The sequence below is a fragment of the Arachis ipaensis genome, chromosome B09 (genome assembly GCF_000816755.2).
Source record: "Arachis ipaensis cultivar K30076 chromosome B09, Araip1.1, whole genome shotgun sequence".
NCBI classification, from domain to species: Eukaryota; Viridiplantae; Streptophyta; class Magnoliopsida; order Fabales; family Fabaceae; genus Arachis; species Arachis ipaensis.
The window spans coordinates 121,046,612-121,064,946 of record NC_029793.2 but is presented as its reverse complement, the minus strand read 5'-3'; the positions used below and the strand labels follow the sequence as shown (position 1 = coordinate 121,064,946).

Genomic DNA, 18,335 nt, shown 5'->3' with positions numbered 1-18,335 from the left:
TTCGATGAACATGAGGATTAATGGTTGATTCAATTATGCGGTTCACGAAAAAATAGTAATATACTAGAGACCAAACATCATCAACAAGATCTGTGTCATCACTTTCAGTAATGTCCGTACATTCTATGACCTACAATCAAACATACACAAACTAATTAAATACCGTACGATTAAACAAGTTTCAACTAAAAAGATTTTATTAATATTTTTTCCAAAAATATCATTAAAAATTTATTACTATACATAACTTACAAGAAATAATAACAATGAAAAGTGTACTCATAAAAAATCTCACCTAATTAGTTAGGCTTATATTAAGTATTTATATAGAGCATGCATGAATCTGCCACAATTGAATTGCACCTACACAACTTAAAACCAAGTCCATTTCTATGCTTGGAAAAGTCAAAAAGCTCATTATTTCTTCTTGGATGTGAATGATACATTCCCGTTCTCCATTTTTTGTTTCTTCAATTCCTTCCTTGTCAATCCTCTCTTATTTCTTCTTCTTCTTATTTGTTTATTAATTAATTTATTTTTCTTATAATAGTAATCAGTGTTGTATGTATGTGGACTTGCTAATTGAAATTTTGGGGCCTTTGAGTACTATATTGTATGTTATACACAACTGTACATATATTTTCTAGCAATATTATATAGCGTAGAAAAATAAAAAATAATGCAAAAACAAAAAACACATTTAGTGAGCATCCAAAATGAACAGCATCTCCACTTAGAGCATATATTTCCATCTATGAAGTGAGTTGTGACCAAATTTGTTTGTGCATGCATGGCATGGAAGCATAAGGATGGGAATTTAAAATAATCTAATGGCAACCATGTGGAATGTTTAAAACATACATGAATAGGTAGTTTCATTCAATTCACTTAACTAAACATGATATGCACTTCTTAAATTACACTAATCAAAGGACCAAATTTAAAATTTTAAACCAATTTTGTGTTTAAACAAAACTAATAATCAAGTGCCTTGTCAAAACTCAATCTAAACATCATTAAAAATAGCATAATATTACACAATTCTGAATTATAATGCCTAAAGATAACAAAATTTAAGACAAATGCTCGCCAAACATAAGAATTAAACAAAAAGTTTCACTCAGGAATTTCATCGAGCATATGGTGTGCACAACATGTAAACAGGGATTTTAAACTCAATTTAAGCAGCAATCAATCCAGAAAAATCAGCCATCAAACATTTTGGAATCCAAAAAGTATCGATCCATTAATCTAAGCCTAATCTAAACACTAAAAGCATAATTAAAAATTAATTAAAATAAATAAACGAAAGAACACGGGCAGGAGAAAGCATGGAACCTGCGTTGGTGAAAGGGGAAGAATGAAAAGAGAGGGGTAGAACACGCGGTGTTGCAGTGGCACAGAGCTCAGCCGCTGCTGAGTTACACTGGCGTTTCTCGCCGGGGTTGGGCTTTGCACAGAGAACAGGGTAGCATACAGGGGATTGAGGAGAAATGGAGAAAGAGGAAAGAAAAAAAGAAGAGAGGGAAGAGAGAGGAGGTATGCAACAGTGGTCGCCGGTGGTGATGGTGGTGGTGTCGGACGGAGGGTTGGGGCTGGGTTGAGAGTGTAGAAGAGAAAAGGGTCAAGCGAGAGGAAGATAAGATAAGAGGCTTGTCGCAGAGTTTCAATTCACCAATGTGAAAACCCTGATTTTTTTTAATTTGAAAAATAATTATTATTAGAATTTAATTAATTAAACCATTAATTACATTTAGGATTAATTTACTTTTTTAACCCCATTGTTTACATTGTTCACTAATGTTATTGTTTACCTATACTTTTCCTTAGTTATTTTTTTCAAGTTTTAAATTTTTTGAAAAAGTTTTTGTTGTTTTAATCTTTTAGGATATTTCTATCCATATCTAAATCTTTTGGGACACTTTTAAGAGTTTCTCTTAAAATATGATTCATTTATGCATCATTCTCCAAATTGTTGCTAAACTACTTGTTTGACCAAACATTACCACATAAACAAACCAAAATTTTTCTACTACACATGCCTATAACAAATATGTTGTGTATAAACTCATAAAACATGCCTCAAATAAAGAAATATAAACATGTATATGAAATAGAATAATTATGAACCATATGCTTTACTAAATTCCAAACATATTAGACAAAGCAATATATAACAAAATAATATGTTTATGGATAAATTGTATTTTTCTTGAAAAAGATAAACAAATTTTAACCAATTAACGACTAAAATTGCTATTAGTTCATTTTGATTTGTTATTTGAATCAGACTAACAAGATGATTGGCTTTTGATTAACCCAGTTAAATGTTCAGGTCTGATTCGATTCTCATAATTGTTATATAAAATAAAAGTATATTTTAAGCAATGATTTTTTTTGTATTAAAAATGCTTGGTTGTTATGTGCATGATTGTTGCAAATGGATCAAGATTTAAACGGTGAGAGTGAGCAAACGAAAGGCAAACAATCTCCACTATCAATCCCGTCAATCGCACCAAGGTTTGAGTGTAGGACGCAAAGGGAAGGATTCGCAAATGATAGTGACGAAACAATTGCAAATTCCAACTAGCAGAGTAGTGTAGTAAAAAGAAAGAAGAGAAACCAAAAGGTGAGAAAAGAAGGAAAACCAAAATAGAAAGAAATAAAGAAGAAAGAAAAGATGAAGAAGATAGAAAAAGTAGGAAGGAGTAACCAAAGGAGGTACGTATCTACTAGTGAGGATGAGATTGAAGACCAAGAGATTGAAAAGCAAGATATGGAGGACAAGATGCACACTAGGACTCACCACCGTTGATGAACACAAGGTGAAAAGGTATCTTATCGATGAACAAACCAAAGAGAAGACAAGAAGGAGTGGTACAACCGCAACAAGAAACAGAAGAGGCAGAAAAAAGGTGGTGTTTTTGTTAATTTATCCAAATGATTGTACTCTGGAATTGTATAAGATTAAATAGTGGGAAAAATTAGTGGTGATAAAAAACTGGGTGAGTAAAAACTGTGTGAGAATGGTAGGATTAATGGAAACAAAGACGGCTAGAATTAAATAATATAAAGTTAAGAGGATGTGGGGTAACATTGATTTTGAATGGCATATGATAAAAGCTACTAACAATGGTGTGGGCTGTTGTGGATTTGGGAGAAAGCATTTTTTCAAGTAAAACAAAAGTTTCAAGGGGAGAATATGGATATGTTTGGTTGGAAAATTTATAGAGTTAAAAGAAAATATGTTGTTGGTTCTTGCCTATGCGCCAAGTAGAGTAAGAGAGAGAAAAAATTGGGATGAGGTGCTGGCTATGAGGGACCAAGTTAATATTCCTGCTATAGCATTTGGGAACTTTAATGAGGTTACTGATCCAATGAGAGGAGTAGTAGGTTAGCATGCAGTGCGGGAATGCAACAGTTTAAACAATGGCTGCAGGATATGGAGGTGGTCGAATGCCACTTAGTGGGCAAAAATTTACTTGGAGGAATAGTAGGAGTACTGGTAAACTTGACAGGTTTTGTATAGACCCAAGATGGATACAAAGACTAACAAAGGTAAAGGTGAGGGTGTTGAAGTGTGCAAAATTTGACCATGTCCCACTAATTCTTGAAGAAGATTTGAAGGATTGGAGTCCAATCACTTGCCTATTTTCATTTTCATTTTGTTTGGATGCTATTCTATTTCTCTCCGTTCCATATTAATTTTCATTTTGAAAATTCAAAAATTTATAAAGTAATATATTTTTTTGTGCTAACTCATAAAATAAAATATCCATATAATTTAGATCATGGTTCTGAAAATCGACTGGTCATTGAACCGTTCTAACTACTGATTTATTATTTTACTGGTTCAATCGGTTCGACTGTAGTTCAACTGGAAAAATTATTTTAAAATAAAATAATAAACACACTAAAATATAATTATAGTCTACTAAAAACTTTAAAATATCATCCAAATTAAAAGTGTTACGTAAACCATAATATTATAATCTCATTCAAATACAAACTCAAAAGTCAAATAACAAAAGAAACAACCAAACATAAAATGCCAACATCAAAATTTGTCATCAATCATCAAAATCAGCCAAAGTTTCTGATTGACTATCGTTATTAGATTCAGGAGGGTGAGAAGCTTCATTTGAAGCAATAGGATTCGAAGCTGAATTATTCTATGCATTATTATCCCTAGGTGCTTCTTGGTTGATACTCTCTTCATCCATACCTAAAAATTACCAGCAATCCAATTACAATACAATCTAATAACAGTATTACAAGTTTACAGCAACTCAATAATCTCAACATTGATAATTAGATACAGTGATACACAATAAAAAAATTAACAACAACAATGTTTGAATCAAGAATATCAGAATCAAATCAATCAATTAACAGAACCACATCATATCATAATCAATATTCAAGATCATCCACAATCCTAAATCACAGTAATGAAAAATCACAGATTAACTAAACAATTAAAATAATAACTACAGTTAACAAAATAACAAATACATTTTAGAGAGAGCATACAGAGCACAGAGGAGGACAGGGGCACGACGGAAGGGTCGACGCGGCTGAAGGGCTAGAGTGCGGTGGAACAGAGCTGGTGTGACGGGACAGTGGCTATATGGAGGCACGAGGCAAGACCAATTGCAATGGCAACAGTGACTTCGAAGTTCGAACAGTGGTAGAGACGACGGTGTGGCGGGACAGTGGCTGCACAATGGAGGCATGAGGCGAGACCAGTTGTAGTGGCGATGGTGGCTTCAATGTTTGAATTGTGTTGGAGACGACGGCTCGGCGGGACAATGGCTGCGCGATGGAGGCATGAGGCAAGACCAGTTGCAGTGGCGACGGTGGCTTCAAAGTTCGAATAGTGGCGGAGACGATCGTAGCGGGGAAGGAAGCTTCCGGCAGTTGGACGGCGGCAATGACAGGGCAGTGGCTGGACAGAAGTGAAGGAGTGAGGGAGGAGCGATGAGAGGCAGAGGTGAGAGGAAGGAGAAGGAGTGATTGAGTGAGTGAGAGAGACGAGGGTACTGTGCAGCTTTGGCTAGGGGTCTTTGAACAAACGATGCCATTTGGGAAAAACTTTAAAAACTGACCAGGGCTGGTTCGATTCGTCCGGACAGTTTTCAGTCGGTTCAACGGTCTAAATGCGATTTTCAAATCCAGCAATTATAGCTTCTGACCGATCCGTCTTTTTTACTGGTTTATAATTCGACCGGCCAATTCGAACCAGTTTTCAGAACCTTTATAGTAGTCTGTACTGCAAAACATATTCTTTTTTATATTAAAAATGAATAATCGCCCAATCTTCCCTTTGTAATTGTGATTTGTAAAGCAGCAACGTGGTATGCTATTATTATGTGTCATGGCTTGTTCTCAACATTATGCCGAGGGCCAACTTTTGTATGGATCCTGTAGTGTAGTGATATTGCCAGGCCTTGAGAAAACAATCTACAACCATCATACATAAATAAAAATTAAACAAATTGATTTTACTTAATCTACCTCTAATTGTAAGCAACATATTTAAATTCTGATTAATGTTACTCCTTAATCCATATTAATTAACTCTTTCACTAATTAGTTAAGCACTATTTACGAGTAGTCTAAATTTTAGCTGCATTACTATTACTTTCTTAAGTTTCGTTATAATATACAGGAGGAAGATTTTCTTAATTAAGTTTATCCTAATGGATCGTAGTATTGTCCATGTAATTATTGTAAATTTGGTTTCATCATACCTGATAATTTCCAATTGTTCGTGACTTAAAACCTGCACCTAAGAAATCAAAATAATATTTCCAAGTCTTGATGAACTTTTCATCGAATCCAAGAGCCAAAATTTTACTAAAACACACAATTTCCAAATACATTTATTAGCATAAGTAGTAACAAAAAATATTTCAACAGCTAATACATTAAAGTATGTTTTGACAACATTAATGATATACCTCTGATTTTTAAGGAAGCTAGTTCTCCACCTCTTAAATGTTTGGTAGTAATGAGGTCCCACATTCTCAGTATGCTCTACACTGCATTCAGAAATGTTCATTTTATTTATAAGAAAAGAGAAGAATGAAGGGATGTACATGGTCATCGAAGTCAGCAGTAATAAGTAAAATGTACCATAATCTTGATGTAGCTGCCATGGCAGATGTTATCCTATTTAGGGAGGGAAGACATCCCCCATGGAAAATATATTCCTTCAAGAAATCAGAACTGCGCCTACACTCATTGTAACGCTGATCCGGGATCGATATGAACTATAAAATAAGATAACCATCTTCAAAGGTTAGCACCAATTTAGTTACCAAATTTTGTTGTAGTAGAAGTAACTCCTTTTTTATAATCTAAGCGTTTCCAAAAAAATTATACCTCGAGAACTAGGAGTCCATCATCTACCAATAGTGATTCGCAACAACCGAAAAACTCTTCCATGTATTCATGACCAACTGCTTCTATCATTCCACTGAAATACCATTCTATATGTTAAGCAATATGCTGAAAAATATTGCTATTCTATGTAGTTATGTAGAGCTAAATTGGAAATTTGCTCACACAGATATAATCCTATCATATTTGAATGTCTTCGATAGTTGGCGATAGTCACACAGAAGAATTTTGATATGATCCTGAAGTCATGAATTCACAATATTTAGCATGAACCATACTCATTCAATGATCTTGATTGTAAAATGAAAGAACTAAAGATGGAGATTTAATGTCTATCATGAACATCTTTCATTTGACTTGTATATTAAGTTTACCATGTTTTTGAATTAGAATTTATGTTGAGAGATTGATGAAATCAATTAGCTTGTCATATACCTGAAGTCCAGCATCTCTAACTCTTTTTTCCGCAAGTTTTTGTTGCTCTATAGACAAAGTGATGCCAGTGCATTTGCAGCCGGTTTGTTTGACGACTTCAATGGCTAAATTTCCCCATCCACATCCGATCTCAAGAATTTCATGTGTCTGGTCTATTCTAGCCTTCATTTATTTAAAGAAAACTAATGTTAGACCCTTTACAATCTATTAACTAAAATACATTGATAAAGTAGCATTCTAAGGAACTTACTTTTTCAATGAGAAGAGACATTTTTCTCATCTGTGCGTCTTTCAAATCTTCATCTTCGTTCTATATATATTAGATATACATACAGATGAAGAAAGGTAAATGTGAACAAGGGCTACAGAAATTGAGAAAAAGTATCATTTACAACAAATTTGGACTCAAGAAGGTTATTGCCTTGCCTTGAACACTGCAGTTGTATATGTCATTGTTTCATCCAGGAACAGTGCAAATAATTCATTGCTCTAGAAAAAAACCAAATAATAATTACAAAAAAATGATATTGATGATCAATAGATCGAACAAACACTTGAGATAAATTAAGAAATCAAATAAATAAAAGAAAATAATTAATTATTCAACTAAAACTTCTTTGTCAAGCAATATTGTAGCTAATATAAAGTAACTTCCTAATCTACAAATTGCGTATTATGTATTTAGTTATTTTATATTCTAATTATAGAAAGTAGAATAAAAATCCAAAAGGTAGGGAGGTAAAATCATAGTTGTTCATGCATGTAGCAGATCTACTATTGATGCATATATTTTTAGGGAAAAAAAAACCAAAATTTCAATTATGAACTATCTATTTAGGTAAAGAATATTTCATTTATTGTATTTTTTATTTTTCAGTGTGCATGACTATTATTGAATGTTCACACAACTTATATATTGATAAATGATGACATGTATATACTTGTAACAACTACTTTAGAATAAATATCAATGAAGCTTCTAACTTTGGTACTTATTGATCTTATACCAGGTCATAGTGCATAGAGATGTTGCGACGAGATTGTGCGATAGTATTTTTTCTAAAGTAATGCTTAACAAAGAAATTCGCAGATGCTAAACCAGCTGTAAGGAAAACTGGTGTCCACCAACCCCTGAAAACATTAAAAATGACAAAAAAAGGTTGATAATAAACAAATAAAATTTCATTACTTTAACACACCATAATCAACAATTTACCTATTTTTCTTTAATTTTGAGCTTGAATCATTTGATTCTCTGTTTGCTATGAAAATCTGTAGAAAAAGCACAAAGTATATGAAAGTAAAGACTGAAATACGGTATACGACAATTGTGTGTTGATTAAATCCTAAGGAGTATGCATACCAGAAAAAGATTCAGAAGACCTTCATCTTCATCAACAAGGGAGAAGTCTCCATTAATATATGCATCTGCAAGGCCTAAATCCGCGTGTGTCATAACCTGACAAACACATAAAAAATGTTACTTGCTTTAGTTTTAAGCCAACAAGTGGAAATGAAAATCAATAATTTTATTTCCTGCATCACTAAAAAACACACACCTTCCAATAAAATTGGGGACTGTGGATTCTCATAACACACTTTAGAGAGCACTTCATATCGGTTCCTTTGAAGGTAAACATTGTTCCTCCCTCCTCCAATAAACTGTAAACAATGCAAGATAGACGAGTGATTCAAGAAATAGAATAAAATCAATGCTATCATCTTTACGAGAATATCATTATTGTCACAATAGTACTATTTTTCACGAATATAAAATTCCAACTTGAGAGTGTGAAAGAGGCATCTACGCACTAATATATAAAAGTGAACTTACGTTAAACAACCGGTATTGACATAGGAACTTAGGAATCTCATCAAAAAAAAGCGTGCACTAAGTTCTTTCCAGGAAGGTACCATGTGTTTGGGATTTGTTTGGAGGGAACAACATCTTCCAAGAACTGCATTTGCAGCAATCATGCCAGACTGCAATTTTTTTCATATAGATTAGTCTTTTAGAAAATAGATTCGCAGAAAAGTTTGCAATTTCTATTAGCCATCATTGATATAAAAAAAGGCTCGATTGTCTCATGCATGTATAAGAAAGTATTACTTTTAAACAAAAAACATTTCAATCTTGTTTTTATTATAATAAAGTTTCTTTAACTACCTTTAATCCATCTTCATGAAATCCACAACCTGAAAAGCACAAATATTTGATTATGTCACATGTATATTTAATGCATATCAAAATGTCTCAAAATAGTAAAGGTGGTTCTTGAAAAAGAAAACGTGATTTGATATACATAAGTAACTTCATCTATCTAGAGTTTTATGTTAGTATTTTTGTGTATAAGTAATTTTAACGTTTATAATTTAACTAGGGTTTAACTTGTAATTAAATGGCAAAAACCAGGTCAAATTAATGTACCTTGGTAAGCGCCGCAAAACCAAATTCCTCTTTTTCCTTCAATTTTTTGAAGCTCATGTGAAGCTTTGAATGCAGCAACTGATGGAACTGGATGTTTAGTTGACCACTTAAGAAGGGTGTTTTTTGGTGTATCATTTGGATTTAGAGTTACAAGAAAGGGTAATCTTGTTTCACCAAGATTCTGCAAATTAGAATATAAGGTCAACTAACAAGTTTTATTCATAGTTCACTTATCTTCTAGTAGATTTAAGTTACGAAAAAATGCATTGTATGAATTGTTACCGACCTGAAGAATGTTGAGCCAGAATGTCACACAAACTCTGTTATTATTGTTACATCCAAGAAAATTCCATGCACTCCATGCTGATGGATTTCGGGGCATTAAATTTTTGTCATGGTGAAGAAAAGCATCACTGCCAACAGAAATCAAAGAATTGTTGTGCATGTGGACTTATATTATTTGTACACGAAGAGTAAAGATCAATCTTTTCCTTGTAGCATGTTTTGTAAAGTATTATTCATTATTTAACAAACATGGAAACTCTTAAGCAAAAAAAGGCTTCTAGTTTTATAAAACTTGATTTTTAACTCTATCTTACAAGAAAATATCATCATCATCATCATATCTTTTGATGAAATTAATCACTTTCAAACCTAACTAGTTAAGATGAATGGATAATAGCCAAGATAAGAGTTAAAAATGTTAAGATGAATCTTACCTATATGCATATTGAAAAGCACCTAGAATTCTTCTCTCATCGTATGTCGCTTCCTCTCCTAATAATCTCAAAGCGCCAGGTGCATGTGTCGCGATTATGCAGCAATCATACATTTTTTTGGAACCATCTTTGCAGTGCACAAGACATCCTGCAACAAAATTTCTAAGATTGTTGCTTAATCAACATCATTCAATCACACTCAATATTTGAAAAAAAAAAGAAAAAGAAAATGTGCATGACTAAAAATCATGAGTATAACAAGGGAATAAACACATGACTTACCATTTTCTGTTGCTGAAACCAATTCCACCTCACAATTTGTAATTGCTTGACCACCTCTTATAACAAGCTCTTCTTTGACCTAGTTATTATAACAAATAACTAATGTTAAAATCTTGATTTAAAGCTTAAACTAAAAGATATCTGGTATAAGTTATATGAAGAGACACTACCATCAAGCTTAACATTATAAATTAATGAAAAAGTCTAAGGGGCCAGCAGATTTTGTGGGTTTTAGCCATCAATTTGCCATCAATGATGTTTTTAATGGTGTGAGATTGCATCTAATGGTGTAGAATCATTCAATTTTCTTTTGATGGTTAAGTGCTGGCCAGAATTTAACAAAAGTGCTGGTCCCCTAGCACTCCTCTAAATTAATTACTATATGGCACCTTCTTAATATAAGTGTGTGAACGATGTTTAACAGTTAGCCATTGCGGTCTTCCAAAGAGCTACAAGGAGAAGAGGTTCAAGTGAATTAAGCAGTCCTTTATTTTTTTTATTTGGATATTTGAAACTAGATCATTCATCATTATATAAATATGAGATAGATTTTCTCTTTATTAGCTACATGAAGATGATGGTGATTGCGAAAGAAGGAGAAAACTGAGAAAGTAGAAAAACTCATAACTCCTTCAAAAGAGCAGGGCCATATAGAACCACAAATTGGAATCTACATTCATTAATTTCATATTGTAACAAATTAATAAGCATACACTAATAATATCACTACCAAAGTAATGTTTATAGAAATAAAAAAGTCTTTAAGATAAAAATGAACTACTCACAAGATATGCTTTTACAAATAATTCAGAATAACCCTTTGTCTTTATGAATTGCTCCAAGGTCTCATTGCGCTCCATATCCAGATTGTTATCAAGCATATCAAGATAGCTACATTTTTTATTGGAAAATGAGACAACAAACTCAATTTATTAGGATATAATCACTCATGAACTAGCAAATTTGCATTACTTTTCTCAATTTTAGACATTCATAATCCGTATAACTTGAGTTATGACGAGTATTATTTTTACAAGCTCGACTCGCACTAAAATGAGTGGTATAGTCATTGTTATTCTCATGTAGTACTACTTGCCTTGTAACATCATCTTGGAACTTGATAATTTCCCTAAGCATTTGCCAGAAGTGAGGGTTGATCACATTCTTCTTCTGTGCAAACAAACCAGACAAACCGTTTCTGCTGCCCCATTCACAGCCGCGACCGCCATCAAGACTAATGGCAAATGACATGTCTGATAATTTCATGTCAACTCCAAGATTCTCAAACAACTCCATCATGTTAGGATAAGATACCTATTTAATTATCAATGTTACATTTTCTAATTGTACTTTCAAGTGAGGAAAATGCATTAGTAACTAACATTTTAAGAGGTGGGAACATTTTTCAACCACTTGTTAGAGACAAATACAGGGCCACAACAATTAAAAAAAAAAAAAAAAAAAAAACATATATGATATCTCACATAAAAAAAGACTTATGAACCCCTGGAGGCTCTCATCATTTGCATATTTGTTGGATTTATTATTGATATTATGTTTTAATTTGTGTTGTGCATTCAGTGATGCATAATAATAATAATAAAAAAAAAGCAAAGTTTTTTAATGGCCGTGCCAAAATAGTTTTATAAGAATAAAATTGTATTTTTGGTGTATTACTGATACTTATTTGGTACGTGTATTTTTATGAGTGTTGACGAATAAATAATATTAGAAATAATTTGAAAAAGGAGCCACACAATAATTAAATTCAAAGCTTATCTAATGAAGAGGGAATGTATTTTTACGAGCAACTTTAATTGGATATTTTTTGGATATTAGTTTTGATTTTTACAGAAAAACTAGTAAAATATTATTATTTGTATATCAATTAAATGAATATTGTAACTTTGTTGTGTAACGTTAAATTAAAATGAAACTAAATATTAAAGTGACAAATTTTACATTAAATTTTAAATTAATTTTCTAATATATAATCTCATAAATATTTAAATAATATTGTATGAGACCCAAAATAAAATGAAATTCAAACCAAAAATTGGAGACGCCCTAAACTCTATATTTGTTGAAACTGAGAATAAATTTGTGGCTTGCTTTGAACTAATAGTATATTCAATGCAGCAAAGGTGGAAGACTGGAAAAATCAAGCTGTGGTTGTACATTTATGTGTTTTGAATGTTTCAATGAAGATAATATGTAATTGAGGTTCATGATAGTTATGCTGAAGATATAAGTTGATTATCATTTGAATAAGATAAATGTGTATTTGAATTATGATTTGTTCTTTCTATTGTAAATATAGAAAAAAAAAAAAAAAGATTATCATTATTACTCAAGTTTATTATAATTGTAATAATGAGATATATGGTGAAAACCTAAGCATATGTATTATTTGAAGTAGGGATAATTATTATCTTCATTGTCTTTATTCTTTTTATTGTAATTGTAATTGTAATTGTCTTTGTATAAATGGAATTATCATAACGAACAATTTACTAGCAAAGCTAGCACTTAAATATGTGACATGTTAAATGCTATTGTTCTTTTATATATAAAATTTTATGTTTTTTTATACTTTTGATTAATATATATTTTTTGTTGTTATTATAACGGCAATTTATATTCTAAACGGTTTTCGTCTTAATGCAAAATATTAAAAAAAATATGAAACTCATCACCGTCACTCCAAAATATTTAGAAAAATAAGTCCATAAATCACCACAAAATTTAATTGACGTATATTATAATTGAAAAAATAATTATTATATATAACCCAACTTCAGTATTAATCTCTAAAAATAAAAATTAAATTACAATCTCAAATATGTTGAAATTTATTGTGGTTATTTCAAACTAGTTAATGTGTTGAAAATTTAACAAATAAGGTTCAAACAAAATCTTTTACAAATAAGGTATGACACATTTTAATTCTTATAATTTGATTTTTATTCATCTTTGTTTTCTCTATGTTATGTATATTTCTAATAATTTTTCAATATCCGTATCGACTCCTTGAGTAAAGTCGGTCTCTAAAGTCCAAACAAAACAAGAAAATGCTTCAATTAGAAAACGTAAAAAACTGTGCTATCACCCAATTCAGGTTCAATTTTTGAATAATCTATCTTCAACGATTCATCAAGCTCAACATGTGCATGTGCTTTTTTTCCCCTTTGAAATATCGACTTTAAAATAGGTAACATAATTTTGGGCGGAATTTAAATTACTTTACTATACCCATTATTTTGTTTGGATATTTTAACAAAGGAATTGTTTCAATTTTCTTCCCTATATATATTATGCCTTAGTTTCATATATCTTTGCGGTTTAATGTGTTTCAGTTTCATCTGCTCTATTCTCTGTTTTGTTGCAGCTATATTTCTCTGGTCTCTGGTTTCATACTTATTATTTCGAGTTTTTAAGATTTTTTTCGTATATGCTCTAGCTATATACTTTTTTCCTATTTTATGAATATGCTTCTCCATTGTTTCATTTCATTTGAGAAGATATTAAGTTTACGATTCAAAGGCTGGTCAAAAGATTCACGTAATGATGTAATGATTTATGATTTGATAATATAACTAATTTAATTGAGTACTTACCCGGTTGAAGACCATAAAATCAAGATCCAAATCAAGACCCTCAACATTCACAGTTTTTGCATGACCTCCCAAATAATCTTCTTTTTCATAAAGAGTCACATTCACTCCTTCTTTGGCCAACACATATGCTGAAACCAATCCACTTATTCCACCACCCACCACTGCCACTCTCATCATTTTCTTTTTCTTACCCCTTAATAATACTATATTATTCAACTATTATTCTTCTATTAATAGTAGAAAAACCAAATTATTTTATGAAAAAAACTTGCATGAACGCCCTGTATATATAGTGGAGCAATTTGCATATGTAATCACATTGTGCCTACTACTATATATAGAGGGGGGTTTGCTCAATTCTATACGTGGAACTCAATTATATGTCCACACATAGAAATTGAGTGCAGACCAATAAATGGTCTAATTTAATTTGTTAGACAAGTAGAACTACAAAAGACAAAAGATGGAAGCAAGATTCTTCTGCACTTAACCCTTGGGATTACCCTTTGAAACAAAAGGTTTTCCTCTCAATTAGAGCTTAATTATTAATTCATCCAATTTTGTCAAACTTATAGAAAATAAATAGTTTAAAACATTATTGCAGACACGTTGGACGTAAGTATATTCAGCATTAGATTGTGATGTGCGTTTTAGAAAATTATAATGATAAACCAACATTTCTCGTTTTCTCAATTTTTCGTTTCCTTCCTTTAATCTACTTTGCTTGTCTACTATTTTGTTAGCTGTTTGTTGATTAAAAAACATTTGATGTTTTAACTAAACCAAAATTTAGAGAAAAGGATAAATCGATCCCTGACTTTTTAGTTCGCAGACATTTAAGTCTCTGAAAATTTAAAAATATATTTAAGTTTCTAACTTCTTCAAAATCTGGACATATCGATCCCTGAGTCTAATTTGTTCAATTTTAAAAATTCTCTCACGTGTGCATCCGTATCAACCAAGTCAGTATACGGGAGTTACGTTGAGATTTTTTTTGTTGAATTTGACAGATCCAACTGAACATGAGATATCAATATGTCTAGGTTTTAAAAAGGTTAGGAATTTAAATGTATTTTCAAATTTTCGAGTACTTAAATATCTGTGGATCAAAAGGTCAAGGACTTATTTGTTTTTTTTTTAAATTTATTTTTAATATATTAAATGCATTAATATCAAATTAGGATAGAGCTCATCGAAACGAAAATTTTGATACTAATTTCGAAGAAAACGGTCTAAGATTAAACCGAACGGACCGAACCGGTTAAACCGGGTCCAAACCGGGCCTGTGGGCCCAACCGGCACAGCACATTTAAGTGATTTACGGGCTCTTCTTCCTCACTTTCAGAAGCACGCTGAAGCTAAAAGCAGGGAGAAGAGAAAGAAGAAAATTCCCGAACCCTTACGGCAACCTTCAACTCGCCGTAACTTCTCCGTCCAAGCTCCGATTGCTGCACCGTTTGCGGCCACGCGTCCATCGCGTCGAGCTCTACATTTCTACCAAAACAATTTTATTGGTAACTTATTTAATCACTCTCAGCCTCCTCTCTCCCAAATTTTCGAGAATTGAGTAGGAATGTTGAAGTTCTTTGATTTTTGATGTTTTAGAATCCAATTAGCTTGAGAAAAACGTTTACTCTTACTTATGTGAAGCTTGGGTAAGGTGAAGATACCATAATTCTATTTTAATTTCATTGAATTTAAGCTTTGAGTATTAAATTGGGTATATATGTGTTATAAATGTGTATTAGGTTGTGAATAAATAATTGGAGCTTAAAATTGTGAATATTGGAACTTGGAGGAAGCTGAGCCTAGTGTTTATTGAGTTTTGGAGGGGCTGTGTTTGTATTAAATAAGTTGCCTTGATCACTACGTGGAAATCGGCCAAGGTATGGTTTAGGTTTCTTGCATTTAATATATAATGTTCTGTGAAAACTTAGGCTAGATGACCGCAGGATAGGTTGAAATGCATGAGTATATATATATTGTTAGTATCTTGTGAGAAAATAAGTTTGGCTTGGTGCTGGTTGATTAATTGATGATTTGGAGAAGTATGGACTTGTGGTATGTTTATGATGGTAGATTGGTAAACTATGGAATGGACTTGTGGTATGTTTATGATAGTAGATTGGTAAACTATGGTTTTTTATTGGTTTTAATTGATGGATTTGGATATTCAAAGTACATTATTGCTAATTTGAGATAGGTTTATTGTGCTGATTGTTGAAATGATGAGAAAGGGGTATACTACATTGAAGGATGCAGGTTTGGTGGTAAAAGGAATGGAGTTTTTGATTGAAAATTGAGGTTTGGGTACTTTTGCAAAAGTTGGTTTTTGGCCGAACTTCGGCAAGGCATAACTTGGTTTCCGGACCCTCAATTTGCTTCCAACTTGTTTTAAAATAAAAATTGGGTTCGTGAAGTTTATGCCGTTCGAAGAACGGGTGAAAAATATTTTAAGTCGAAGAAGTTATGGATGTTGGAAGATTATACCTCAAAACTGGTTTTTCTAAAATTCTGCAGCTCTGCTACTGAATCTGATTTTTTCAAAGAACGTACGTCCACGCGTACGCGTGGCATGGATGTTTGGAGATGCGTACGCGACAGGTCCTATGCGTACGCACAGGGGGCTAGCAAGCATGTCCACGCGTATGCATGACCCACGCGCACGCGTGACATGAAGTTTTTACCCACGCGTACGCATGACAAAGGGACGCCCGCGCGGCTGTAGTTTCACCTTCCACGCGCACGCGTGGACCCTGTTCCAGCAAACATGACTTTTGAGTTTTAAAGCCTTATTTCAAACCTCTAAACCTCCATTTTCATTCCTTTAGTCATAAATAATAGTGTTAAACCTGATAATTAGAAGAAGTTAGGAAATGAGGATAACTTGGAGATGAAGTAAAGCTGAAAAGTGATGAATTGGCTATGAAATGTTATGGATGATCATGTATGATACTTTACTTAAAAATCAAATGAATGATAATGTATGATACTTGGCTTGAATGATTAAATGATCTGAGATACAAGATTCCTTGGGTAAAGTACCGTGGCTTGCCACCACATGTACTAGGTTGAAAACTCGATACTCTGTTGACCCTATGACGTAAGGGTGACCGGGCACTTATAAATTCCCAGGAATGTTAACCCCATTGAGCAATATTGATTATTTGAGAAAAAGCTATGCATAGACTCTTGGGGATGTATGTCGAAGGACAGTCTAAGGTTTTCGGACTTGTCATGTTGGCTGGATAACCGACAAATGAGCCTCATCAGCCATAGGACAAGCATGCATCATATGCATTCTACTTGAATTACTTGTCTGTGCATTAACTGGGTGTGCCTAAGTGTACTTGCCATGCTAAATATATATTTGTTACCTGCAGTACATGTAACCTTCTTGTGCTTGCCTTTATCTGTTTATTTGTCTATGAAATGCTTACAGAGATGGAAGTATGGAGGAATGGCAATATGGAACTTGGATTTAAGGTTAAGTTAAGTTAGGTTTAGATACTCTTAGTAAACCACCTTTTATGGCTTTTGTTTAATACTTTAAGCTCTATAATCTGAGTGTCGGCGTTTTAGGATTGCCTCTGGCATTCCGAGGACTATCTTATATATTCTGTGTGTGGCACCTTTACCATACTGAGAACCTCCGGTTCTCATTTCATATTATGTTGTTATTTTTCATATGCAGGTCGAGAGGCATCTTATTAGGCGTCTGGACACCCGAAGCGAAGTGGTTACTGCGTCATTTTGTTGTACAGTGATGTATATATATACTTAGCTTCCTCTCCGCATAACTTATTCTTTTGATCCTCTTAGAGATTTATGGAGAGACAGGATTTTGTTTATGTATATTTGGATTTTGGATATGTATGTATATATGTGTAAATATTCTTCGGCCAACCTTGGCTTTGCGGGCTGAGTTAAGAGCTTGTTATTTTGTATCTTTGACGCTCTACTCCTATTTTTATTATCTTATGTTCGATAGTTATGGTTTTCCTGACACGCAAGTTAACTCGTTTCTTGAGCGTTGTGCTTTTATTTCGCGATTTTTATTTCCTCTATCCTTCAAGGCTCCTAGTGTATTATAATCTTTCTGCTATTACATGTATATATTTTATTTTAGAAGTCGTAATACCACACTATCTCTATTTTACGACTTAAGCGTAAAATTTGGTGTGGTAGGGTGTTACATAAGAAACTTAGGTGTAAAATAAATGTTAAATTTAACCTATTGAAATGATGAGCCATGCTTATTTAAGTTTGAGAAATACTATTTAGGCCTTGACAGAAGAAAAACAATAAAAGCAATTCATATTGTGAAAAGAAATTAGTCACGTGGAGAGAGCATAAATTATATTGAAGGAAAATAGTACCAGAATGGCAGAATGTTATGGACCATCATAATTTATTGAAAGATACTATTTAATTGTTTGTACTTAATAA

General features: G+C 32.6%; 1 protein-coding gene and 1 long non-coding RNA gene across 8 annotated transcripts in view; one reads left to right on the top strand and one right to left on the bottom strand.

Annotated features, from left to right (window-relative positions):
- LOC107618022 (tuberculostearic acid methyltransferase UfaA1-like) overlaps nucleotides 5,263–18,335 on the bottom strand; it is a 39,836-nt gene continuing 26,763 nt past the window's right edge. The window contains exons 2-24 of one of the 6 annotated variants that reach the window (XM_021112608.1): nucleotides 13,887–14,087; nucleotides 11,366–11,583; nucleotides 11,055–11,160; nucleotides 10,659–10,718; nucleotides 10,270–10,348; nucleotides 9,988–10,135; nucleotides 9,555–9,681; nucleotides 9,269–9,449; nucleotides 9,008–9,036; nucleotides 8,675–8,823; nucleotides 8,400–8,502; nucleotides 8,204–8,299; nucleotides 8,057–8,112; nucleotides 7,848–7,971; nucleotides 7,267–7,329; nucleotides 7,091–7,150; nucleotides 6,841–7,002; nucleotides 6,571–6,644; nucleotides 6,388–6,481; nucleotides 6,139–6,275; nucleotides 5,964–6,044; nucleotides 5,754–5,859; nucleotides 5,263–5,463 (exon numbers count right to left, since the gene is read on the bottom strand). In XM_021112608.1, the coding sequence (XP_020968267.1) occupies nucleotides 5,395–5,463; nucleotides 5,754–5,859; nucleotides 5,964–6,044; nucleotides 6,139–6,275; nucleotides 6,388–6,481; nucleotides 6,571–6,644; nucleotides 6,841–7,002; nucleotides 7,091–7,150; nucleotides 7,267–7,329; nucleotides 7,848–7,971; nucleotides 8,057–8,112; nucleotides 8,204–8,299; nucleotides 8,400–8,502; nucleotides 8,675–8,823; nucleotides 9,008–9,036; nucleotides 9,269–9,449; nucleotides 9,555–9,681; nucleotides 9,988–10,135; nucleotides 10,270–10,348; nucleotides 10,659–10,718; nucleotides 11,055–11,160; nucleotides 11,366–11,583; nucleotides 13,887–14,063 (2,499 nt within the window). In that variant the 5' untranslated portion in view covers nucleotides 14,064–14,087 and the 3' untranslated portion in view covers nucleotides 5,263–5,394. Of the gene's footprint in view, nucleotides 5,464–5,753; nucleotides 5,860–5,963; nucleotides 6,045–6,138; nucleotides 6,276–6,387; nucleotides 6,482–6,570; nucleotides 6,645–6,840; nucleotides 7,003–7,090; nucleotides 7,151–7,266; nucleotides 7,330–7,847; nucleotides 7,972–8,056; nucleotides 8,113–8,203; nucleotides 8,300–8,399; nucleotides 8,503–8,674; nucleotides 8,824–9,007; nucleotides 9,037–9,268; nucleotides 9,450–9,554; nucleotides 9,682–9,987; nucleotides 10,136–10,269; nucleotides 10,349–10,658; nucleotides 10,719–11,054; nucleotides 11,161–11,365; nucleotides 11,584–13,886; nucleotides 14,123–18,335 lie in introns of those variants that run through there. The other 5 variants (XM_021112607.1, XM_021112609.1, XM_021112610.1 and 2 more) reach the window with 5 other exon arrangements.
- Nucleotides 15,143–17,835, top strand: LOC110267334. Of its 2 annotated transcripts, XR_002354819.1 has the most exons (4): nucleotides 15,143–15,400; nucleotides 15,635–15,772; nucleotides 17,329–17,372; nucleotides 17,581–17,835. It is a non-coding gene; the product is annotated as an uncharacterized LOC110267334 (long non-coding RNA). The 2 variants fall into 2 exon arrangements; XR_002354820.1 differs by lacking the exon at nucleotides 17,329–17,372 and having other exon boundaries at nucleotides 15,148–15,400.